General features: G+C 29.9%; 1 protein-coding gene and 3 long non-coding RNA genes across 9 annotated transcripts; 3 read left to right on the top strand and 1 right to left on the bottom strand.

Annotated features, from left to right (window-relative positions):
• Nucleotides 1–2,149: 2,149 nt before the first annotated feature.
• LOC145092362 (receptor-like serine/threonine-protein kinase SD1-7) lies at nucleotides 2,150–12,854 on the bottom strand. 6 transcript variants are annotated; one of them, XM_079030291.1, is made up of 9 exons: nucleotides 12,200–12,854; nucleotides 11,450–12,079; nucleotides 11,208–11,357; nucleotides 10,954–11,123; nucleotides 10,640–10,850; nucleotides 10,321–10,558; nucleotides 10,063–10,210; nucleotides 9,937–9,964; nucleotides 2,150–2,429 (listed from the first exon to the last, which is right to left on the bottom strand). In XM_079030291.1, the coding sequence occupies exons 1-9, from the start codon at nucleotides 12,720–12,722 to the stop codon at nucleotides 2,164–2,166; spliced, it is 2,364 nt and encodes a 787-aa protein (XP_078886417.1). In that variant the 5' UTR covers nucleotides 12,723–12,854; the 3' UTR covers nucleotides 2,150–2,163. The 6 variants fall into 6 exon arrangements, with proteins under 6 accessions (XP_078886417.1, XP_078886415.1, XP_078886416.1 ...); XM_079030289.1 differs by having other exon boundaries at nucleotides 11,450–12,854; XM_079030290.1 differs by having other exon boundaries at nucleotides 11,208–11,354; nucleotides 11,450–12,854.
• LOC145092366 (uncharacterized) lies at nucleotides 2,438–6,094 on the top strand. The gene is made up of 3 exons (XR_013702501.1): nucleotides 2,438–2,981; nucleotides 5,290–5,711; nucleotides 5,818–6,094. It is a non-coding gene; the product is annotated as an uncharacterized LOC145092366 (long non-coding RNA).
• Nucleotides 6,550–8,812, top strand: LOC145092367 (uncharacterized). The gene is made up of 4 exons (XR_013702502.1): nucleotides 6,550–6,649; nucleotides 7,913–8,074; nucleotides 8,474–8,617; nucleotides 8,715–8,812. It is a non-coding gene; the product is annotated as an uncharacterized LOC145092367 (long non-coding RNA).
• An 11,842-nt stretch (nucleotides 12,855–24,696) lies between the features above and the next one.
• On the top strand, nucleotides 24,697–26,384 carry LOC145092365 (uncharacterized). Its single transcript, XR_013702500.1, has 2 exons — nucleotides 24,697–25,212; nucleotides 26,056–26,384. It is a non-coding gene; the product is annotated as an uncharacterized LOC145092365 (long non-coding RNA).
• Nucleotides 26,385–27,088: the final 704 nt, after the last annotated feature.

The raw sequence follows: 27,088 nt of genomic DNA, 5'->3' as shown, positions 1-27,088 counted from the left end.
TAATAACTTTTTGTTAAATCCTAAAATATTAAATTCGGTTAGGTACTTAATATAGAAAGTTTGTTTATATGTATTTTCATGATTCAAAATGTCATTATAAAATAAATTCATTTATAAAATATAATCGAGTATATATTTCGTGCTTTTGAATCAAAGTGATTTTTCAAACAATTATAATTTTATGTTTAGGTAGATTTTTTTGTATTTATATAACATTATGTAACTTATAATATTATTATAAACAATTTGAATAATCATGGGAGTTTCAAATGTACGTGGTGAAAGGAAAATGCTTCATTTATCGGTCCAAATTGATCAAACTCGAACCGATTCAACTTAATATACCAAACTACATAACGTTGTTTCTATTGAAACCCGATTTGTATATATTTTTTGTTTTTGAATGAAATTTATTTTTCAAACAATTATAATTTTATGTTTAGGTAACTTAGTTATAATATTATTAGAAACAATTTGAAAAATCATGGGAGTTTCAAATGTATGTGCTGAAAGGAAAATGATTCCTTTATCGGTCCAAATTGATCAAACTCAGATCGATTCAACTCAATATACCAAACTACATAACGGTTTTTCAACTGAAACTCTATTTGAACCTAAAAAAATATTGTTCAAAACCATTTTCGGGATTCTAAAACTTAAATGGATAGTTGCCAATAAAGACAATCTCACCAAAGAATACCCTCAACATCCGATAAATTGTAGGCATAAAGAAGTTCTCATAGTTTGATCCCTTTGAAACATTTCACAACCTTTCCTATTTATAGAAGAGAAAACGTTCTCTTGTTTACTTTCACCATCGATGTGGGATGAAGACATTGTAATAAAACACACTTTCTTGTTAATAAAACATTATTCAACTTATTTAGTAAAACACCATTTGTCTTGTTTACCCTTTCTTTATTGTTTAATAGTTCCATTTTTCTATAATCTCGTAAGTTGCTATCCAAAAAAGTAATTTCTTATTGAATAACTTTTTGTTCAATTCTAAAATCATAAATTCAGTTAGGTACTTAATATAGAAAGCTTGTTTATATGTATTTTCAAGATTCAAAAGTTCATTATAAAAAGAATTCATTTACAAAATATAATCTGCGTATATATTTCGTGCTTTTGATCAAATCAAATTTTCAAACAATCATAATTTTATTTTTAGGTAGATGTTTTTTTTTTATATTTATATAACATTATGTAACTTTTTTAAAATATCATTGGAAACAATTTGAAAATCATGGGAGTTTCAAATTTATGTAGTGAAAGGAAAATGCTTCTTTTATGGTCCAAATAGATCAAACTCGGACCGATTCAACTAAATATACAAAACTACATATTTTTTTTTCTAGTGAAACCCGGTTTGTATATTTTTCCTGCTTTTGAATCAAAGTGATTCTTCAAACAGTTATAATTTTAGGTTTAGGTAGATACTTTTTTATATTTATATAAAATTATGTAACTTATTTATAATATTATTAGAAATAATTTGAAAAATCATGGGAGTTTCAAATGTTTGTTCTGAAAGGAAAATGATTCATTTATCGTTCCAAATTGATCCAGCTCCGGTTCAACTCAATATACCCAACTACATAATTTTTTCTAACTGAAACACAGTTTAAACCTAAAAAAATTCGGTTCAAAACCATTTTTGGAATTCTAAAGTTAACTGGACACTTGCCAATATAAACAATCTCACCAAATAATACCTTCAAAATCCTACAAAGGTAGGCATAAGGAAGTTCTCATGGTTTGGTCCCTTTGAAACATTTCACAACATTTTCTATTTATAGAAAATGAAACATTCTCTTGTTTACTCTCATCATCAATGTGGGATGAAGACATTATAATAAAACACTCTTTCTTGTTTATAGAACATTATTTAACTTATTTATAATATTATTGTAAAGAAATTGAAAAGTAATGGGAGTTTCAAATGAATGTGGTGAAAGGAAGTTAAAAAAAAGGGGATTTTAAATGCATGAGATTCAAGAAAAAATTCTAGCTTTATATGTATGATAAGTAATTTGTATGAAAATATTTTAAAGAATAAAAGGGTGCTCAACAGAAAAGACATGAGAAGTAGACAGAGTAAAAAAAAACTCAGCCTAGGGTGCATATGAGAATATACATGGTGCATTTGAAATCCCCCCTTTATCGAGGCCCTAGATTGGTTACTGTAACTTCGTTGTTGGAGAATCTACTTGACGCAGGGGCACTTCTATGTAATGTAAAAGCAGGCTTTTTGGGCGATGGAACAGTTGCGTTTTCATTTATCAACATGACAACCACTTCTGACATTGTTGGTCTGTCACTCATTATTTCTTGAATACACAGCAGTCCAACATTTATGCACTTTACTGCCTGTTGATCAGCATTGCTACAGGTGCCCCTGATTAAAGGATCAATCAACTCCAAACCTCACTACTGGAAAACAGGCTATACAGTACACCCACATCTAATACGGTTGTAAATAAAAACCGTATTAGAAAGGGCTAAATAAATATAATACGCCCAATTACAACATCTAATACGGTTAATGTGCTGTACTAGAAACAAGATCAAATACCTAAATAAAATACGCCACATTTTGGAATAAAGTACGGCTCAATACCTAAATTGAATACGCTGAATAAGTACTCAGCTTCCTCAGCTTACAACATCTAGTACTCAGCTTCCTCCTCCTACACTTCTCCGCCCAACCCAACACCTTAACACCACCCTTCCTCCATCTCTACACCACTAATCGGTCCTTTATCTCTATCTCCCCTGTCGCAACACCATCATCACCGGCTAGCCTCGCCTCGCACCTCCAATAATTCAACCAACCCACCACCGGACCATCATCATCATACGGCAAGAGCTTTGATTTCTGTTTTTGCAACAGACAAACACAGGCAAAAATACAAAGGAACTACAACTATTTCACGATGGATAAGGGAGCGTCTGTGATCGAGATGCAAAATCAAATGGTAGGATCTCTATTTTGAAAACTTATTGTTTAATTTTAACCAAATGACTTTGGAATCCTAAAATTCAAACACCCACTTGTTAAAATCAATTGTAATTAACATGAACATTGTAACTAACAGAGACCACATTCCCTTTTTCATCAAGCCTGTCAAAATATCTGAATAAATGAATAAAACACTACATTCATAAAATTTGTTTCTATTTTTATGAAAATAAACCCAATTTACCCTACGTCTATAAATGAAAAGAATGTACTTATAATCATAAATATAAAATTAAGGACTTATCTTAAACATAATATCTAGTTTGAAGTTAAGAACTAAACATACATTGAGCAAAACCACATGATTCAATCCAAATGAAAAAACCAGAATCTAAACATATATGATACAATATATAACTTAAACACATGACACCCATCCAAATCAAAATACCAAATCAAGAAACCAAATCAAATTATCACAATTGAAAAAAAAAACAAACATTTATCTTTTCATATATTTTCACAGTTCACTATAACAGTTGAAACCCAATACCCTAACAATATAAAATAAGAAGAAAAAAATAACACTTTACCATTTGATATAAGATTTTCCTTTTTTTTTCTTTTTCTAAACAACATGAGCAAGCAAACCTATAAACACTAGTTAATATCTCTTGCTTAACTTCCCCTACCATGACAGTTTTGTCCCTCCTTCCCCATTTACACCTTTTACCAATTTTGCCCTTGTCTCCTTTAATCGATTCTTGTACTCTTTCTTCCATATTTCAAATCTATCTTTGACCTTCTTAAACTTTTCCATTTGTTTGAGATAAGGCATCTGTTGTTGTTGTTGTCCAATAATGGTTTTAGCATCATCATCAAAATCATGTGTTTTTTGATCCAACTCCTTTGATAGATGATCCGCCACCACCCCACCACCATTGTATTCCACAAGAGTTTGAGTTCCTAAAGAAATGCTACTAATGCCACCCCCCCCCCCTGAATCCCCTCCCCCAAAACTCTTCTTGGCTGCAACCAAACTCTTCTGCACCATTCAACAACAAACCATATGGTAAGTAAACTCACTTATTTGTAAAAGGGTATAAAGGTAAAATCACTTGTAAAAAAAGGATAATAATGTAAATTCATTGGTAAAAGGGTAAGAAATTAAACTCAATTGTAGAAGGGTAAAGTCACTAGCCCAAACCAACTAAGGTTAATCACAAGACAAAATTCCAAATTGTAAAAGGGTAAAATGGTAAAGTGACCTGTAAAGAAGCAATCTATTTTTGCCAAGTTTCCTCCACAGACTTCATTTTAATTTCATGTTTAGACCAATGTGTTTCAAATTGTTTAATTTGGTCCCTCAAAGCTGTATTTTCTTGCTCCTTTTGAGTCAGGGACATGTCTCCCTTAATGATCAGCTTCTGCAGCTCTATAACATCCGAGGGCATAATCGGAAGCTTATCTTGCAACATACCCTATATACAAAAAAAACAACCATTTTGTTATTATAATTATATTTAGTTTCTAAAATAAAATAAAATTACCTTTGTAGACATCTTCCAGCTGCAGACATGGCTAAAATATCTTCCTTCTTGAATTTTCACCATGAATAACTGCAAACAGGTGTAACAAAAATTCAAATTTGGACAAAATAAAAAAATAAAAACGCATTTTTTACTTGATTGCAATGTGACAACTCCCGCCATTAGTTCACGGAAATCACAAACAATTCCAATTCTGATTCCAATTCCAGAAAAGCCCTTCCCCACCTTATTTTCCGTAACTTGTTTTCTTAATTTCTCCAAAACCAAAAACTGTTCTTGTCGGAAATATATTTTGATGTACCAAAAACTGCATTAAGGCCGCTTTTATGATACCTGAAAAAGATATCCTCCACTCTGAAATTATGCTAAAAAGAATCTAAAAAAAAGTAGTTAATCAAAAAAAGGAAAAGGAAAATGAAAAAAAATAAAATAAAAGTGTTAGATATTAATATCAAACCTAGCTGAACTAATTTAGAAGTAAGTATTACTCCCTCCCCAAAATTATTGTCCCCAAACAAAATTATTGGAATCTTAAAATTCAAACACCCTCTTGTTAAAATCAATTGTAATTAACATGAACATTGGAATGAAAAATACTACTTGACAGTCCTTGAGTATTGCACGCTCTTGGAGCTGTACGTTACTGAGAACAACCGACCCATTGATAGAACAGATAGTTAATATTTATATTTTATATTATATTATACCTTTTACATTGTTATTATTTTGTGGGATGACTCTAATCCTTTCTTTTTGTGGTATTTTATTACACAGGTGTATCATGAAACTTGGATGTATGGACTACCATGGGCTAGCAGTGAATATGTACATAACCTCAAGAAGTTTCTTAAAGTTGTTGAGGATCGTCGGGTGCATAGAGGAGAATGTTACATTTGGTGTCCTTGTAAAATGTACCAAAATTGTAAAAAGGTCTATGATTTGGATGTAATAGAAGAATATATGATATTTGAAGGATTTATGAATCGATATACGTGTTGATCACAACATGGCGAGTTATTGATTGATCACAACACAATTGATGTCGAATCTAATTATGATGATACAGATGATTCAGAGGATGACATCCATGATAACCTACCTCCATTTTCTATCGGTATTCCATCTATGAATGTTGATATTAATGACGCTGCTTACTTAAGATCGGACCATAACGAAGGATCATATGTTGAAGAAAGGTAATAAACCCTTTGTTTGATCTAAAAATAAAAAATATAATTTAATGTAAATTTGAAACATATGAAGATAGTATTATGTATGTATTTAATACATTTTTGTTTGCAGCAACACAGACGACACGACACTGGAGGACAATAACAGTGATAATTGCAGTTGAGGTTCTTCATGGGGAGATTTACTATGATTGCATTATGAAAAACTTGTGTAGTATCAACATGATGCGAGGATAAAAACTATGTTGAGTTTTTGATGTTTATGTCACATGTAATATGTTCTATATTATACAAAGTCATGTTTTAGTGATGAACATTAATCTTTGTTCATCACTAAATGCTCAATTGCTCATCACCTTCATTTCCCCTTCTTCCTTTTATGAATTCAAAGAGAAAAATATAATATTGATATAATTATTTGATAAATATATTTAATTATTTTACTTTTTAATATGTTCATTTTAATTTTTAATATGTTCATTTTGGTTCGGCATCAATTTTTTTCACATGATATTAATATATTGAAATTGCAATTACATTCCCTTTTATTAAACAAGAAACAAAAGAAAAAAAAATAGAATTTTTTTTGTCCTTTTTACATATATATGAACGTGAATCCCATTTTTCTTTTATATGGATTTGTATATTGAAGGGGCCCATCAGTAGCCCATATGAGCACATATTCAATTCATCATCGGTCAAAAGTAAAAATTGCAAACTTAACAAAATTGACCCAAAAGTCAAAATTGCAATTACGTTCCCTTTTGCGTGTACTTGTTTGCTTATCACGAGAACGACGAAGCCTTCGCCTTCAGCCGACGACGCCTCCGCATCCGCCTCTGGCCAACGACGCCTCTGCCTCCGGTCTTCGGTCGAAGACACAGACGAAGTCTCCTACTCCGCCCTACAGCTGCTTCCGCCTCCTCCTTTCACGTTGTTTACAGGTACGATCGGCCTTCTTTGATTAATGTTCTGTTTATGACAATGTCTTCTTTGATTAATGTTGTGTTTATGCAATGCTGCTTGTTGGCTAGGAGTCGATAATGGTTATACTATGTAAAAGTATAAATGCTACTCAGTTGTTGGTTTATTAGACCATAATCAGTAAAATTTCTAGTAATCGACAATTTCAACTGGTCTATGATATCATAATCATATTAATTTCTAGTAACCTACTTTTGGAGGGTAGATTTAAACTACTGTATGATTTAGTAAGCACACGAGTATTTACACATGATTCCATTGGGTCACTAGCAGTAAAGTCTCCACTTTGTTTCTTTACATTTACTCCCTCGGTCTGTATTTCAGCTATATTGTTAAACAACTTAAAATTACATAAATCTCCCTCCATTTTATCTACATTCTTGCCTTTACATGGTTCAAACTTCACATTAGTTTTCACATCAGAAACATGTTCCACACTAGAATCATTATCAGAATGTGGTGATTCTTTATGGAGGGTAATCTGGTCTTTTTGTTCTGGACTGGTGATTGAAGTAGAACTTTCACTCTCCTGTGATAACTTGTCAGCTATGGATGCCAACAAGTCAAAGAAACAAAAAAATGTGTCAATATGAATTTCAAAAATGTATTTGTTTTCCATCAGTGAAACAAAACTTTTGCATAGTTTTATCCCAATTTATTTTATATGGTTTACAATCTTGATTGCATCAATAGTTGATAGAAAACAAACAAATGGATGGAGATATTTAATATTACCTTTCCAGTTTCATCTCTGATCTTATTTAGGACACCAAACACACACACACTATATATATATATATATATATATATATGTATATAGTTATAAACACATCAAGATTACAACAGGCATTACCTCAAGCATTCCGCTTTTAACGGAATATATTGACACAACCCTTTGTAAGCTCAGGATGTTGATCTAAATCAACTCTTTTTCCGGTGGCAACCAAATGGGCAAAATAGTCATTTTGCACTGTACATTATAATACAAATTGATTAGCATGACCATATTAGGGACCTCAGATAACAAAAGGGAACTTGTTAGTCTCGCTATTATGATGTTAGATTTGATGATGCCATGTTGGTAGTTTAGGCTGTCAGTTTGAGCAGCACTGCAACCAGGTTGGCACTTGAGGTTTCCTTTATTAAATCGGGTATGAAATTATCACATTTTTTATTCCCTTGTGAAATGATTCTGTTTGTGTTGTGATACAAATTATCCCCAGGTTGAACATCATCAATTCCAATTGAGAATCCACCGAGCACTGCATCAAAATAATCTCATCATACACTTTCACCAAACATCTATTCAGAGCTCACAACTTCTCCTATAGCAGCAGCCTCACTTGGGCAGGAACTTAGGATTGGCTCTTCGACGTTTTCCTCAGGTAATATTTGTCAAAATTCAGTTCCACATAACATGCATTGTTTTTCTTGATTATCTGAGGCTAGAAAACAAGTGGTTGATGTTATTTGATAATTAGTAAACTCTTTCTATCTATTTTTCATATCTTCTTTGCATGACATGATTTCTCCTTAATGTCTCTTCAGATATCATTCTTTCAGAAAAATATTCAAGTAACTGATTTACAAATACAAGATATAATCATATAATATCAACTTTCTTAATGTGCGTAAATGAGTAAATGACCATTTTACCCTTCTGTAAGTAAAAAAGAAAAGTGAATAGGAGAAAAGATTTCTATATCTTTGCACAAGATTCCAATTTCAATTCATCTTCTGTGTAATCTTCAATCACATTGATCCTTTCGAAATTTTCTGTCCAGGACCAAAAGATTCAGAGACTATTCCAATCTCATACGTATATAATCCTTTTAGTGCAATCAACAATTGTCTGATTGGAGTGTGGTTACTACGTTATGAACTGGATGCATGAGTTTGTACTTTTTCGACAACATGGATTTCCGAATGTAAGTATATTGTTAGATATTTTTTTGCATTTTTGTTTATTGTACTAGTGGGTCACCTTTGTTAAATAACAAATTTTTTATCTTAATTTGTTTGTAGCACATTTGGAAGGACAAAAAACCATTTTCTAGTGAGGAATTGGATGAACGTGTTAAAACATGGATGAGAACTTTTGGAGATAAAGTGAAGTCTTTTTCAAGTTAACGGTTAGTTGTTCTATATACATTGTTATAATTGGTTATGTTTTTCAAAAAACCATTTTCTAGTGAGGAATTGGACGAAAGTTTTTTTTATGGAAAATGTGATATATAAAAGTAGGATGCTATATTTTGTGTTTTATTGTGGAAGTTTGCAGATTTCGAGTTAAGGAGGTTGCTGTTATGGAGGTACACAAACATCCCTTGTATTTCATGTTGTATTTGCTCATATTTTTTATGTTGTGGAGAAGTTTTCACCCTTACATTGCTATAGATGAAGGTGTTAATGGCAGGAATGTCCAATAATTTGAGTTTTCTTCATTAAAAGTTATTTGAGATTTTGAATCCTAAGTTTTCTTGTTTTTGTAGGCATACACTGAATTAGCCACAAAGGGGAAAGAGAGATCAGATGTGTGACATTAACAAATTTAAGAATGTTTTTATGTTTAATGAACTAGGTATACAACTTTTAGATTGTATAGATTGTAGTATGAAAGAATATTAATGTTTTTATGTTTAATGAACTAAATAGTTATTGTAATTTTTTTTTCTGTTTTTTAAAATTAAAACATGATCAGTGATGCCCCACTTCTTATGGTTGGAATGGAATCATATAGTAGGTTTGTATTTTATGGAGATTGATCAATTGGTTACAATTCACATGCTAAAAGCTTTGCAGAAATTAAAGAGTTTGTTTTAGTTAGAATAGTTGGAATGGTGATCCATGTGTTCCACAGCATCCATGAAGTGGAATTGGCTGATTAATAAGGCTGGAATGCAAAGCCAGAATGGGCTGAAAAGTCTGGAATGCAAAGCTAGGAATAGGAATGAATAAGACATCAAGTACAGTTGTTTATTGGTGTATTAGATGTGTATATATGGCGTATTAGATGATACTTGAGACATCAAGTACGGTTGTTTTGGTGTATTAGATGTTTATATATGGTGTACTAGATGATTGTATGTAATGATTGTATGGGATGGTATAAGATACATATAATGCGGTTAAATAGCCGTACTTTATTATGCATGTAATCTAATACACCCCTCTACTAGTACGCCTGCTATGTACGTACTATATTCATAATTTCAACCGTACTCTATTAACCTTTTTCTAGTAGTGCCTCTGCCTTCCATCCACCTTTTCCATGCCTAAAGATGATCCAAATTAAACCCTCAAACTGAAGTTGTTTGCAAGTAGTTATCATGTATTAATTGAAAAAAAAAAAAAACACATCATATATACTTACCCATTCCAATATTGTAAGAAAGCCTTCGATGTAATTAGAAGTACTCCTTTTACCAGTCACAATCTCCAGCAGTAAGACCCCGAAACTAAATACATCGGATTTCTCAGAAAACCTCCCGTGAAGTGCGTATTCAGGTGCCATATATCCACTGAAATCAAGAGAGCAAGGACATTAATTAACACATCATCTCTAATTTATTATCAGCTATATAATTAATTTAAGATGTAATTTGATGCATTGAATGACTTGTGGACTTACTAGGTACCAACAACTCTGTTGGTTTTGTTTTGAGTTTGGTTCATCCCAAAAATCCTTGCCAATCCAAAATCTGAAATTTTAGGAGTCATCATCTGATCCAGAAGAACATTGCTTGCTTTTAAGTCCCTATGGATAACTCTCAGTCTAGAATACTTGTGCAGATAAAGGAGTCCTTGAGCTATCGCTTCTATTATATTGAATCTTTTGCTCCAATCAAGATTCACACTCTCCGATGGATCTAGGGATGACGATAGACAAAAAAAATATATCATGCAGCGTGAAATATAATCAGAACAGATGAAAAGGAAGAAAAGTTTACCAAAGAGGAATTTGTCTAGGCTTCGATTAGGCATATACTCATACAGGAGAATCTTTTCATCTTCTTCCACACAACATCCCAATAGCCTAACAAGATTCTTATGCTGAAGTTTTGCAATAATCCTCAACTCATTCATAAACTCCTCGCGTCCTTGTGATGATCTTGCTGATAACCTTTTAACTGCCACTTCTCTATTTCCAGGCAAGGAACCCTGCATTGTACCTTTCTCATCTTTATTACAGATATATTTAAAATGATATGTCATGAAATAATAAATAATGATGTTTTGGGGACTAGCTAGCAAGGTATCATACCTTGTAAACAGAACCAAACCCACCCTCTCCAACCTTGTTTTCGACTGAAAAGGAACCTGTTGCTTCGAGTATGCTCCTTAAGCTAAACGATACAAGCTCTATGCTGTTATGTGCATCTCCAATGGATGTGCTCAGAGAATCATATCCAAGTAATTCCCTCCTTATTCTCTCTGCATAGCATAAGCCACAACTGCTAACTGGTAATCTTGAAAATGAATTGATTTAAGAAATCTTGACTTTATTTAACTTTTAACCTTCCCTTATCAGCCTCCTCCTTCTCCTTCTCAAGAAGTAACCAAAAATGCTGATGAGAAGCATTCCTACAGAAACAATGGCAACCGTAACTGCAGCTTCATTCCTGAATTTCCTTTTGTGGGTGAAATTATTTGCATGTATCTTGTCTACTGCATGTTGATCATGGAAGAACACAGAAGTTTTGATCAGGATATTGGAATGCAAATGAAGCACTGCTATTCATAAAGTAAAGTTGACATACCGAGTTGGGAGCTACGAATGCGGACATAGAGTTTATAAGCAGTAGTATAGTTACTTATTGTGATATCCACAAGCTCTCTGAACCAATTCAGACAAACTATTTTTAGTTCATTGGTTACATTCTCATATGCATAAGCATTACAGGAGCAGTTGCGGATGCATCCAGATTCACAGTCGTTAAAACTTATTTTCCCTATGCTGACTGCATGATCTGGTAGCTTCACCCCTTCATATACTGAAAACATATCTCCCCTGTCGCAGCTCAATGTCTTAATTCTCACACATCCACCAGTCCAGTTCCCTGCAATCCATTCATTGTGTGATTTAGGCTGGAAACCAGTCATACACTTGCACGCTGGAATTGATTCATTTGTCTTGTTGCAGGTTGTAAATGGACCACAGTAGCCATAAAAATCACATGGACCTCGAGATGACTGCCATACTGCTTTCCATTTAGTTTGCATCCATAGCTGTAGCTCAATTTGCCCACGAGGAACCAAGGTAAACCGTATGCTCATTGAATTTGTAGAAATATCATACAAAATATAATCTTCATCATCTTCGATAACATAACTTATATATGCTGGAAATCCTCCATCCATAACTCTCCGGCCAAACCAGCTTCCATCTCCTATAAAACCACTACCAAATGTCAAATTAGTTGCGTAGACATTGCTTCTCCAATACGGTTCATCCCCTTTCCAAATATAAACCTGATGCCGATCTGGATCTATCCCTAGGGAGAATATACCTGGTCGAGGATTCTCATCATCTGCCCACGATGTTAGACGCATTTGTTGCCCATTTCTGTTGGAGCTTAACTTCATGTCAGCCAGAAACGTGTCGGTTGGATGATCAAAACTATGCCACAGTTCATCTTTACCATGTCTAAGTACCAGATTCCCATTATCAAGTAATACTGCATCTGTGCCGTTTATGACAGACACGTTTGATGTCCAGATCTGCTCTTTTCCACTTAAAACCACAAGATTCCCATCTTTAGAAAGCCTAAGAATTGATGCTGAACCTTTTGGAATTGGAGTTGCTCTATTCGCAACCCAGATGACTGTTAGTTTCGGGATTGTGTTGTACCATATCCCCAGGTAGCTACCCGTAGAATTACCAGGACTGAAGAACCCTAATGCAAACGTACCTCCGGCTGAGATTATTGTTTGGTTGCTAGTGATGGAGTTGGTTGCGGTTATGGTGTTTTGACTTTTAGAAAGAGGTAAGACAGAAAACGAGAGAATCAACACAAGATATAGCCACTCCATTGATGGTACCTTTAATTCTTGTAGTTTATAGATTCTATTTCTCCATTTCTTACTCGCTCCCAATTCCCAAAGTGAGAAGAGAGTGAGAGTGAGTGGTGGTGATGATATACAGCAACGGTGACTTGCTTGTTGACAAATGTGTCAAAAAACAAATTTGAAAGCTAGGTTGTATGACAAAAAAAAAATTAAATTATATATTTATTTCACTCATGGATAAATTTATTTTTAACTTGGTTTAGATGTAGGTCCGGCTTATATGTCGTTCCATTCATAATTTTTTGTACTATACTTATCCATTCATAAATTTTTTGTACTATATTCTTTCATTGTTGTAAAATGTATATTGATTCTCACTTTAAATTATAATTTATCAACCTGCACAATTGAATAAATCATATCAAGAAAGTTAATATGTGATAATATATGTGTGCACTTTAAATCGTAAAAATTGAACTTATTAATTCAAAACAATTAGTCCATTCTTGAAATGAGCAGTACAACCGTAATAAACATTCGTAGAAAATTGACGGCCTAAAAACTGGAAACCATGTGGTGTAGGTCGGACAAAAGATGCCAACGGAGTTACGAAGAAAATATAACCAAACGAAATGCAATAATTTTGGAAAGCTGATTATTCAACCTATAGTGGGAGACTCGCAATTTTTTTGAATGACTGAAATTATACGAAAACGACAAGGCTAGCAAAGTGTTGGGAAACAAAGTAGGGGCTACAGATATATCACACACTATACAAATAGATCCTCATATTCTAATTACCAAGATCTTAATTTCCAGTTAAAACCATATATACGGACAAGGATTTAAAGCACCCGAACATGAATTTTCAGTCTGTAGCACCTCATTTTCTTTATGTCTTTTAATGTTATGGTTTAAAAGTATTTCATGACATAAAGTTGTATTTTGTAAAATATGGTCCAACAAAAACATTTTTTGCAATTATATATAACTGTGGGTGTTACCAAATTCATATAGACTTAAACCGTAGCAAGAAAATAAAAAATAATAAAAAGACTAGGTTGGTGTCCAATGCATGATCTCATTCTAGTGCAAGATTGAATATTAATACCCCTAGATTGGAAACTTCTTGACATCTTCGACTGTTACACTTTGTTACCAAAGATCACTTAAATATATAGACATCATTCCTCCTTCCAGGTTTATAATGGAAAGAACAAATCAGTCCATTACAACGTCATAAAGGATCTCATTACAATGTCATTAAGGATCTGGAGGATTAATCGGACATATTTACACATCTACTTCACTAGGGAGGAACCATCTCAATAGTGTCTCCAATAGGACATCATGGTCGGAATAAGACAAACATTGCTAAGTTACTTTTACTTGCACTTAGCACCTCGTGTACTACTCGAAAATTGGGTAAATACCTATGGAAATTTGTGACGAAATTTGGTCAGAATAAAAGCAAACTTACAAATCTTAACTATAGTGATGGAATACTCACAAAATAGCTTAGTAAATTTTATATATTTTTGTTATTTTACACTCAAATTTGGTTTGGTTTGGTTTGAGATTTGGAGACTCCACGACCTAGTCATGTAATACTTTTTTTTTTTTTTTTTGTTATTGTTGTATATAGTTTTACTTATGATTTGATAACCAGTTGACATCATATAATGTTTTGAAAAAAAATAGTAAATTAGGCACTTCCGCTACCGAATAAAAATTTACTTTATATTTTTAGCATAAACCATTTATAAAAAATGGTCAATTTTAGGGGATGACATAATTAGAGTTCATGATCCCACCAGAATTGTTTCTCTCAAAATCCTAATTAAACAAAAATACATAAACATATCAATTGACAAGGAAATGTATCTCAAATACCCATTACACTTAGGATCTATTAGCCCTGGGTTCCCATCCATAGGGACCTATTAGCTCTAGACTCCCATCCCTAGGCTTCGCCTAAGACATGGGAACGCCACCCTTGTACTAGCTCAAGAGGTCCAATAACTTCCTTAAGCTTCTATTTTTTTTTAATTGAATGGTTGTTTAGTGTTTAACAGTTAGTATCCTCAAGTTTGTACAATTCGTCTATGCCCATATTAGAACCCGAGACCTCCAATCTAAGAGGCAAAGTCTCTACCAAGTGAACGTTCGCCTTAAGCTTCTATTAATTAATGAATTAGTTTTCCAATTAGTTAATTACTACCGGTGTAATACGTTTGTGTTTATTTCAATTCTTTGTATCCATTTATGGACAATTGGCACTATGTGCGACCTAATATATGTTTAACTGCCTTTGTCGTTAGTGTGTTATATCATATAAACAATGAACATACATAAAACGTCTCTTGTGTCTCTTACAAACAACGCACAAGAGATATTATAGTGTTCTGGAGAGAAAATGATAATCCCCTATCTTATGAGTATATGTCATCGGTTAGGAAAGATAAAACCATAATTCTGATTTATATAAGTTTATAGAAAATTATAAATCTATCACCAATTTACATTTCACTACTAGAAAACAAAGAGTTTTGCCACAGAAAAATAACTACGGAAAATTTCCGTAGGTAATTACTTACATACTACCAACAGAAAAAAATAGCTACAAAATAACTACAAAATACCAACAACTTTTTTATTACTATTATTATTATTATTATTATTATTATTATTATTATTATTCCCATTATTATTTTTTAATATTCAGGTCTTATATTTTTTTTGATCGTTTTGTTTTAAATATTTAAAACACAAAAAATTAAAAACCATACTAATAGTACTAATAATAATAATAATTATAAACATAATGATGATATATAATAATTGTAACATAATTGTAATGAATGTTTTTAACACACAAACAAATGAACAAACAAAAATAATAATGTTTAACACATCAATAAGGTAAAATAATATACATTTAATGTATGAATAATGAAAAATTATGATAATTAAGGGAAATATATATATATATATATATATATATATATATATTTGTATAAGTAAGTGTATGTATATATTTATTTATGTATGTATGTTAGTATATGTATGTATATTTATGTATGAGTATGTGTGTATATGCGTGCTTATGGATATGTATGTTCAATATATCACGTATTTGTGAAGAAAAATGAAATGAAAAAAAACGACATTATACCCATAAAAAATAGAAAATAAAAAAAAACTCGTAGGTAATCTGTAGGTAAATACCTACGGATTACCTTTATCCGTAGCTAATCCGTAGGTATTTGCCTACGGATTACCTTCAGATTTTTTTATTTTCTATTTTTTTAAGGGAAAATATTGTTTTTTCAGTTTCTTTTTTTTTTCACAACATAATTATACTTTGATTTATTTGTTTTCACCAACTTATACATAACGTAAACTTACATACAAAGGTATGCATCGTTGGAACCCATTACTGATTCACAACTTTATTATTCTTTTTTTATATATTATAAATGAAAATTATTTTTATACACAAATACAAATAAATACACATATTTACATACAAACCATATGTATGTATTATGTTTAGCATATTATGTATTTGTTTAATAAGGTTAATTGTTGCTCTATAACAAAGATAAATAGCTTTTTGTATCATATATAGTAGTGAGTTGAAGAAAAATGAAATGAAAAATGAAATGAAAAAAAACGACATTATACCCATAAAAAATAGAAAATAAAAAAAACTCGTACGTAATCTGTAGGTAAAATACCTACGGATTACCTTTATCCGTAGCTAATCCGTAGGTATTTGCCTACGGATTACCTTCAGATTTTTTTATTTTCTATTTTTTTAAGGGAAAATATTGTTTTTTCAGTTTCATTTTTTTTTTCACAACATAATTATATTTTCATTTATTTGTTTTCACCAACTTATACATAACGTAAACTTACATACAAAGGTATGCATCGTTGGAACCCATTACTGATTCACAACTTTATTATTCTTTTTTTATATATTATAAATGAAAATTATTTTTATACACAAATACAAATAAATACACATATTTACATACAAACCATATGTATGTATTATGTTTAGCATATTATGTATTTGTTTAATAAGGTTAATTGTTGCTCTATAACAAAGATAAATAGCTTTTTGTATCATATATAGTAGTGAGTTGTAATGATGCACATTCTTCTACATACGTTTATATGATGTATAACTTTGTGAAAACAAAGCAATCAAAGTATAATGATTAGTGAAAAAAAATGAAATGAAAAAAAACGACATCATACCCTTAAAAAATAGAAAATAAAAAAACTCGTAGGTAATCCGTAGGTAAATACCTACGGATTACCTTTATCCGTAGCTAATCCGTAGGTATTTGCCTACGGATTACCTACGGGTTTTTTTCTTATTTTCTATTTTTTACGGGAAAATATTGTTTTTTCAATTTCATTTTTTTTTCACAACATCATTATACTTTAATTTATTTGTTTTCACCAACTTATACATAACATAAACTTACATACAAAAGTATGCATCGTTGGAACCCATTACTGATTCACAACTTTATTATTCTTTTTTTATATAGTATAAATGAAAATTATTTTTATACACAAATACAAATAAATACACATATTTACATACAAACCATATGTATGTATTATGTTTAGCATATTATGTATTTGTTTAATAAGGTTAATTGTTGCTCTATAACAAAGATAAATAGCTTTTTGTATCATATATAGTAGTGAGTTGTAATGATGCATATCCTTCTACATACGTTTATATGATGTATAACTTTGTAAAAACAAAGCAATCAAAGTATAATGATTTGTGAAAAAAAATGAAATTAAAAAAACGACATTAAACCCTTAAAAAATAGAAAATAAAAAAAAAACCGTAGGTAATCGGTAGGTAAATACCTACCTATTACCTACGGATTACCTTTATCCGTAGCTAATCCGTACGTATTTGCCTACGGATTACCTACGGGTATTTTTTATTTTCTATTTTTTAAGGGAAAATATTGTTTTTTCAATTTCATTTTTTTTTTCACAACATAATTATACCTTGATTTATTTGTTTTCACCAACTTATACATAACGTAAACTTACATACAAAGGTATGCATCGTTGGAACCCATTACTAATTCACAACTTTATTATTCTTTTTTTATATATTATAAATGAAAATTATTTTTATACACAAATACAAATAAATACACATATTTACATACAAACCATATGTATGTATTATGTTTAGCATATTACATATTTGTTTAATAAGGTTAATTGTTGCTCTATAACAAAGATAAATAGCTTTTTGTATCATATATAGTAGTGAGTTGTAATGATGCATATCCTTCTACATACGTTTATATGATGTATAACTTTGTGAAAACAAAGCAATCAAAGTATAATGATTTGTGAAAAAAAATGAAATTAAAAAAACGACATTATACCCTTAAAAAATAGAAAATAAAAAAAAAACCCGTAGGTAATCCGTAGGTAAATACCTACGGATTACCTTTATCCGTAGCTAATCCGTAGGTATTTGCCTACGGATCACCTACGGGTTTTTTTTTATTATCGATTTTTTACGGGAAAATATTGTTTTTTCAATTTCATTTTTTTTTCACAACATAATTATACCTTGATTTATTTGTTTTCACCAACTTATACATAACATAAACTTACATACAAAAGTATGCATCGTTGGAACCCATTACTGATTCACAACTTTATTATTCTTTTTTTATATAGTATAAATGAAAATTATTTTTATACACAAATACAAATAAATACACATATTTACATACAAACCATATGTATGTATTACGTTTAGCATATTATGTATTTGTTTAATAAGGTTAATTGTTGCTCTATAACAAAGATAAATAGCTTTTTGTATCATATATAGTAGTGAGTTGTAATGATGCATATCCTTCTACATACGTTTATATGATGTATAACTTTGGGAAAACAAAGCAATCAAAGTATAATGATTTGTGAAAAAAAATGAAATTAAAAAAACGACATTACACCCTTAAAAAATAGAAAATAAAAAAAAAAAACTCGTAGGTAATCTGTAGGTAAACATCTACGGATTACCTTTATCCGTAGCTAATCCGTAGGTATTTGCCTACGGATTACCTACGGGTTTTTTTTTTATTTTCTATTTTTTACGGGAAAATATTGTTTTTTCAATTTCATTTTTTTTTCACAACATAATTATACCTTGATTTATTTGTTTTCACCAACTTATACATAACATAAACTTACATACAAAAGTATGCATCGTTGGAACCCATTACTGATTCACAACTTTATTAATCTTTTTTTATATAGTATAAATGAAAATTATTTTTGTACACAAATACAAATAAATACACATATTTACATACAAACCATATGTATGTATTATGTTTAGCATATTACATATTTGTTTAATAAGGTTAATTGTTGCTCTATAACAAAGATAAATAGCTTTTTGTATCATATATAGTAGTGAGTTGTAATGATGCATATCCTTCTACATACGTTTATATGATGTATAACTTTGTGAAAACAAAGCAATCAAAATATAATGATTTGTGAAAAAAAAATGAAATTAAAAAAACGACATTATACCCTTAAAAAATAGAAAATAAAAAAAACCCGTAGGTAATCCGTAGGTAAATACCTACGGATTACCTTTATCCGTAGCTAATTCGTAGGTATTTGCCTACGGATTACCTATGGTTTTTTTTTTTCTATTTTTTAAGGGTGTAATATTGTTTTTTCAATTTCATTTTTTTTTCACAACATAATTATACCTTGATTTATTTGTTTTCACCAACTTATACATAACGTAAACTTACATACAAAGGTATGCATCGTTGGAACCCATTACTAATTCACAACTTTATTATTCTTTTTTTATATATTATAAATGAAAATTATTTTTATACACAAATACAAATAAATACACATATTTACATACAAACCATATGTATGTATTATGTTTAGCATATTACATATTTGTTTAATAAGGTTAATTGTTGCTCTATAACAAAGATAAATAGCTTTTTGTATCATATATAGTAGTGAGTTGTAATGATGCATATCCTTCTACATACGTTTATATGATGTATAACTTTGTGAAAACAAAGCAATCAAAGTATAATGATTTGTGAAAAAAAATGAAATTAAAAAAACGACATTATACCCTTAAAAAATAGAAAATAAAAAAAAAACCCGTAGGTAATCCATAGGTAAATACCTACGGATTACCTTTATCCGTAGCTAATCCGTAGGTATTTGCCTACGGATTACCTACGGGTTTTTTTTTGTTTTCTATTTTTTACGGGAAAATATTGTTTTTTCAATTTCATTTTTTTTTTCACAACATCATTATACTTTGATTTATTTGTTTTCACCAACTTATACATAACATAAACTTACATACAAAAGTATGCATCGTTGGAACCCATTACTGATTCACAACTTTATTAATCTTTTTTTATATAATATAAATGAAAATTATTTTTATACACAAATACAAATAAATACACATATTTACATACAAACCATATGTATGTATTATGTTTAGCATATTATGTATTTGTTTAATAAGGTTAATTGTTGCTCTATAACAAAGATAAATAGCTTTTTGTATCATATATAGTAGTGAGTTGTAATGATGCATATCCTTCTACATACGTTTATATGATGTATAACTTTGTGAAAACAAAGCAATCAAAGTATAATGATTTGTGAAAAAAAATGAAATTAAAAAAACGACATTACACCCTTAAAAAATAGAAAATAAAAAAACCCCGTAGATAATCCGTAGGTAAATATCTACGGATTACCTTTATCCGTAGCTAATCCGTAGGTATTTGCCTACGGATTACCTACGGGTTTTTTTTTATTTTCTATTTTTTACGGGAAAATATTGTTTTTTCAATTTCATTTTTTTTCACAACATAATTATACCTTGATTTATTTGTTTTCACCAACTTATACATAACATAAACTTACATACAAAAGTATGCATCGTTGGAACCCATTACTGATTCACAACTTTATTATTCTTTTTTTATATAGTATAAATGAAAATTATTTTTATACACAAATACAAATAAATACACATATTTACATACAAACCATATGTATGTATTACGTTTAGCATATTATGTATTTGTTTAATAAGGTTAATTGTTGCTCTATAACAAAGATAAATAGCTTTTTGTATCATATATAGTAGTGAGTTGTAATGATGCATATCCTTCTACATACGTTTATATGATGTATAACTTTGTGAAAACAAAGCAATCAAAGTATAATGATTTGTGAAAAAAAATGAAATTAAAAAAACGACATTACACCCTTAAAAAATAGAAAATAAAAAAAAAAACCCGTAGGTAATCTGTAGATAAATATCTACGGATTACCTTTATCCGTAGCTAATCCGTAGGTATTTGCCTACGGATTATCTACGGGTTTTTTTTTATTTTCTATTTTTTACGGGAAAATATTGTTTTTTCAATTTCATTTTTTTTTCACAACATAATTATACCTTGATTTATTTGTTTTCACCAACTTATACATAACATAAACTTACATACAAAAGTATGCATCGTTGGAACCCATTACTGATTCACAACTTTATTAATCTTTTTTTATATAGTATAAATGAAAATTATTTTTATACACAAATACAAATAAATACACATATTTACATACAAACCATATGTATGTATTATGTTTAGCATATTACATATTTGTTTAATAAGGTTAATTGTTGCTCTATAACAAAGATAAATAGCTTTTTGTATCATATATAGTAGTGAGTTGTAATGATGCATATCCTTCTACATACGTTTATATGATGTATAACTTTGTGAAAACAAAGCAATCAAAATATAATGATTTGTGAAAAAAAATGAAATTAAAAAAACGACATTATACCCTTAAAAAATAGAAAATAAAAAAAACCCGTAGGTAATCCGTAGGTAAATACCTACGGATTACCTTTATCCGTAGCTAATCCGTAGGTATTTGCCTACGGATTACCTATGGTTTTTTTTTCTATTTTTTAAGGGTGTAATATTGTTTTTTCAATTTCATTTTTTTTTCACAACATAATTATACCTTGATTTATTTGTTTTCACCAACTTATACATAACGTAAACTTACATACAAAGGTATGCATCGTTGGAACCCATTACTAATTCACAACTTTATTATTCTTTTTTTATATATTATAAATGAAAATTATTTTTATACACAAATACAAATAAATACACATATTTACATACAAACCATATGTATGTATTATGTTTAGCATATTACATATTTGTTTAATAAGGTTAATTGTTGCTCTATAACAAAGATAAATAACTTTTTGTATCATATATAGTAGTGAGTTGTAATGATACATATCCTTCTACATACGTTTATATGATGTATAACTTTGTGAAAACAAAGCAATCAAAGTATAATGATTTGTGAAAAAAAATGAAATTAAAAAAACGACATTATACCCTTAAAAAATAGAAAAAAAAAAAAAAACCCGTAGGTAATCCATAGGTAAATACCTACGGATTACCTTTATCCGTAGCTAATCCGTAGGTATTTGCCTACGGATTACCTACGGGTTTTTTTTTGTTTTCTATTTTTTACGGGAAAATATTGTTTTTTCAATTTCATTTTTTTTTCACAACATCATTATACTTTGATTTATTTGTTTTCACCAACTTATACATAACATAAACTTACATACAAAAGTATGCATCGTTGGAACCCATTACTGATTCACAACTTTATTAATCTTTTTTTATATAATATAAATGAAAATTATTTTTATACACAAATACAAATAAATACACATATTTACATACAAACCATATGTATGTATTATGTTTAGCATATTATGTATTTGTTTAATAAGGTTAATTGTTGCTCTATAACAAAGATAAATAGCTTTTTGTATCATATATAGTAGTGAGTTGTAATGATGCATATCCTTCTACATACGTTTATATGATGTATAACTTTGTAAAAACAAAGCAATCAAAGTATAATGATTTGTGAAAAAAAATGAAATTAAAAAAACGACATTACACCCTTAAAAAATAGAAAATAAAAAAACCCCGTAGGTAATCTGTAGGTAAATATCTACGGATTACCTTTATCCGTAGCTAATCCGTAGGTATTTGCCTACGGATTACCTACGGTTTTTTTTATTTTCTATTTTTTAAGGGTGTAATATTGTTTTTTCAATTTCATTTTTTTTCACAACATAATTATACCTTGATTTATTTGTTTTCACCAACTTATACATAACATAAACTTACATACAAAAGTATGCATCGTTGGAACCCATTACTGATTCACAACTTTATTATTCTTTTTTTATATAGTATAAATGAAAATTATTTTTATACACAAATACAAATAAATTCACATATTTACATACAAACCATATGTATGTATTATGTTTAGCATATTATGTATTTGTTTAATAAGGTTAATTGTTGCTCTATAACAAAGATAAATAGCTTTTTGTATCATATATAGTAGTGAGTTGTAATGATGCATATCCTTCTACATACGTTTATATGATGTATAACTTTGTAAAAACAAAGCAATCAAAGTATAATGATTTGTGAAAAAAAATGAAATTAAAAAAACGACATTATACCCTTAAAAAATAGAAAATAAAAAAAACCCGTAGGTAATCTGTAGGTAAAAAACTACGGATTACCTTTATCCGTAGCTAATCCGTAGGTATTTGCCTACGGATTATCTACGGGTTTTTTTTTATTTTCTATTTTTTAAGGGAAAATATTGTTTTTTCAATTTCATTTTTTTTCACAACATAATTATACTTCGAGTTATTTGTTTTCACCAACTTATATATAACGTAAACTTACATACAAAGGTATGTATCGTTGGAACCCATTACTGATTCACAACTTTATTATTCTTTTTTTATATATTATAAATGACAATTATTTTTATACACAAATACAAATAAATACACATATTTACATACAAACCATATGTATGTATTATGTTTAGTATATTACGTGTTTGTTTAATAAGGTTAATTGTTTCTCTATAACAAAGATAAATAACTTTTTGTATCATATATAGTAGTGAGTTGTAATGATGCACATTCTTCTACATACGTTTATATGATATATAACTTTGTGAAAACAAAGCAATCAAAGTATAATGATTTGTGAAAAAATTGAAATGAGAAAAACGTCATTATACGCTTAAAAATAGAAAATAAAAAAAAACTCGTAGGTAATCCGTAGGTAAATGTCTACGGATTACCTTTATCCGTAGCTAATCTGTAGGTATTTGCTTACGGATTAACTACGGGTTTTTTTATTTTCTACTTTTAAGGGAATTTTTTTTTTCAATTTCATTTTTTTCACAACATCATTATACTTTGATTTATTTATTTTCACCAACTTATACATAAGATAAACTTACATACAAAGGTATGCATCGTTGGAATCCATTACTGATTTACAACTTTATTATTCTTTTTTTATATGAGTGCACATATCTATTCAAAAAGTTAATTGATTAAAATTATATTTTTTAATGAATAAAAAAGGTGAAATATATAATTTAATAAAAAATTATAATATTTGTACATTGTATTAAGTATCTTAAAAAAACAGGATATAGATATTTTCGAATCATATTTAATTATAATGCATTGGTTTAAAATTTTGATATATATAAAAAAATGTTTACAAGTTGACCTGATAATAATAATAATAATAATAATAATAATAATAATAATAATAATAATAATAATAATAATAATAATAATACATAAAATGAAAAGAAAAGAAGTTAAAAGACGATGCTTTAGTTAATTAGAGTTGTATTGTTTGTTTTTTTTTTTTTTTTTTAAATCTTATTTAATTTACCATTAAGGACACAAATAAATAAAAAGTATTTTATTAAATTCAGTAGGAAATCCGTAGGAAATCTCCTACGGAATACCAACCGAATGAAAAAATTAAATATCCCGCTTCAATGAAATTTTTTAGGTTAATCCCCCTTTATCTTAGTTTCCTGATCTCTCACACGTCGCCCCTCCTTCTCCTTCATCTTCCTCTGCCATCGCCATCACATATACATCTACCACCGGTCCAACTTGCAGCCACCGATTGATTGAACATCCGCTTTGTTTGAATGCCTTTTTGCCGCTACCGCCAACGATTGAGCTCCATCTCTGATATCCGTCTCCGATATCCCACTACCACAGTCACCGTCTCCGACATCCGCCACCGCCAACAATTAAACCTCCGCCTTGTTGGAAAGCCTTGTGGCCGCCGTCATCTCCGATTTCTTCATATCTCATCTACCACGGTTAGATATTGTACCGAGCTCTGTCTCCGATATCCCATTACCATCAGTTGCAAGTTTGCCCTCCAACCGTCGCTGTCGCACACCACCACCAGCGTTGTCCCGAACCACCACCACCGTCGCTGTCCTACACCCTCATCGTCGACACCTTCAGGTATGTATTTCGATTTCAGTTTGCTCACACTTGTACAAGACTCCAATTTTTCAGAACTGTAGTTTACGTATGGCATTATCTCTAAATCTTGCTTTTGGTACATTCTAAGTTAAATAAATTGTTTGTGGTTGTATATATCTTAAATTTTGGTTGCATATTGTGTATATGCTAAACTGTTCATCCTTTGGTTTTATGTAGCTCTTCTAACAGAGCAACTTTATGTGCTTTCTTTCTTTTATTGTATTAGATTTTATTTCCTCTACATTTGATGTTATTTTAGACAGCCAAAGGACATATTTACACTATAGCTTTCCCATTTGGATTTCATGTTTTGAAATTTTAGATAATATTATAAACCATAGAGAACATATTTACACAAAATGACAATCTGTTTTATGGGAGAATATGTTGAATTTCGACAAGTTAAAACTTAAAACGATTTAAGATGAGCGCCACAGAAAAATTTGAAGCAGCAACAAAATTTTCAAGATGTAGAGGAACAAAAAAAAAATAAGTGCCACTAAAAGCACAATACAATGGCACAATAAGTAATATGCCACTAAAGGTAATTTTATTTGTAGTGAAGGTTTAATTAATTAGAATGATAGGTTAAATGTTGCATATAGATCGAAACGACATCAAATAAAGAATGAATGTATGCAAAGAGATTCACTAGAGAATGAATGTATGCAAAGAGATTCACTAGGATGTAAAGTATAATGGTATAATGGATAAAAATATAGTATGTTATTATTATGCATATTAAAAGTAAAGTACATTGCTATCATGGTTTAAAGTTGAATTACATTTACTAACTTTATGTGTTTGTCTTGCTATTTTTAGGTTAATGAGTTGCGACAAAAAGTGTCAAACATGCAACAAGCCATTGATGAAAAGCAAAGTCAAATGGATTCGCAAATGTAACAAATGTGAAATGAAATGTGATTGCAAGTGCAACGACAATTGGCGGCCTTTATGAAACAAATCAATTCGTCCGGTTATCGACAAAGTATTTCTTAGTTTTTGTTTTAGAACACTAAATAAATGTTATGTTATTGACCGGTTCTTAGCTTTTGTCATTGTATTGTAATGGTATTTTAAGTATTTGAATGTATAAATGGTATGCTAATGACTATTTTAATGGTAATGAATGTAATGGTATTTGACTATTATTTTAATTATTTATTTGGTTTTTTTAGCATAAAATTTGGATATTTTTTAACTTATAAATTTAATATAGCAATAGATTTTTGACTAAGTTGTAGGAAATAAATATTATGTAGAAATTATAAATTTAATATAACAATAAAAAGTGGTAAAAAAATCATAGAAAATTTGTGGGAAATACATATTTTGTAGGTATTCTGTAGGAAATAAAATCCAATAAAGACTGTAGTTAATCTGTAGCAAAAGCAGTTGGTAGGTATTCCGTAGGAAAAGATGTTGGTAGGTAATCTGTAGGAAAAGTAGTTGGTAGGTATTTTGTAGGAAAACCAGTTTGTAGGTATTCTGTAGAAAAATAATTCGTATGTATTTTGTAGGTGTTTCGTAGGTAAATAGCCCGTAGATAATCTGTAGGTACTCCGTAGTTAACGTGTTTCGTAGGTATTCCGTAGTAAAATTTGTAACAGAATACTCCGTAGGAAATGCGTAGGAAGGTTTGTAGCTAATTTGTAGGAAAAAGTTACCCACGAGGGTTTTCCCTACAACCCGTTTTTTGTAGGAAATCTGTAGGTAACACCTTTTTCCTACAGATTTCCTACCAATTTTGCTGTAGTTAATTACTTAGTTTTCTAGTAGTGTTTTAAAAGGTCACTATTTTTGAAATCCTTGACTTACTACCTACTAAGAGTCTAGTCAACATAACTTAGAAGGA

Source organism: Lactuca serriola, chromosome 3 (assembly GCF_051521515.1).
Source record: "Lactuca serriola cultivar US96UC23 chromosome 3, Lser_US96UC23_V15, whole genome shotgun sequence".
Taxonomy (NCBI): Eukaryota; Viridiplantae; Streptophyta; class Magnoliopsida; order Asterales; family Asteraceae; genus Lactuca; species Lactuca serriola.
Note: the sequence above shows the minus strand (reverse complement) of the source record. Positions and strands in the feature narration are given on the sequence as shown.

Coding starts and splice junctions, on each gene's coding strand:
- LOC145092362 (XM_079030289.1), bottom strand. CDS start 12,722: ATGGAGTGGCTATATCTTGTGTTGATTCTCTCGTTTTCTGTCTTACCT. Junction 9,965..10,062: donor TTCTTACAATATTGGAATGG/GTAAGTATATAT, acceptor GATCATCTTTAG/GCATGGAAAAGGTGGATGGA. Junction 2,430..9,936: donor AAGGTGGATGGAAGGCAGAG/GCACTACTAGAA, acceptor TCCAGTAGTGAG/GTTTGGAGTTGATTGATCCT.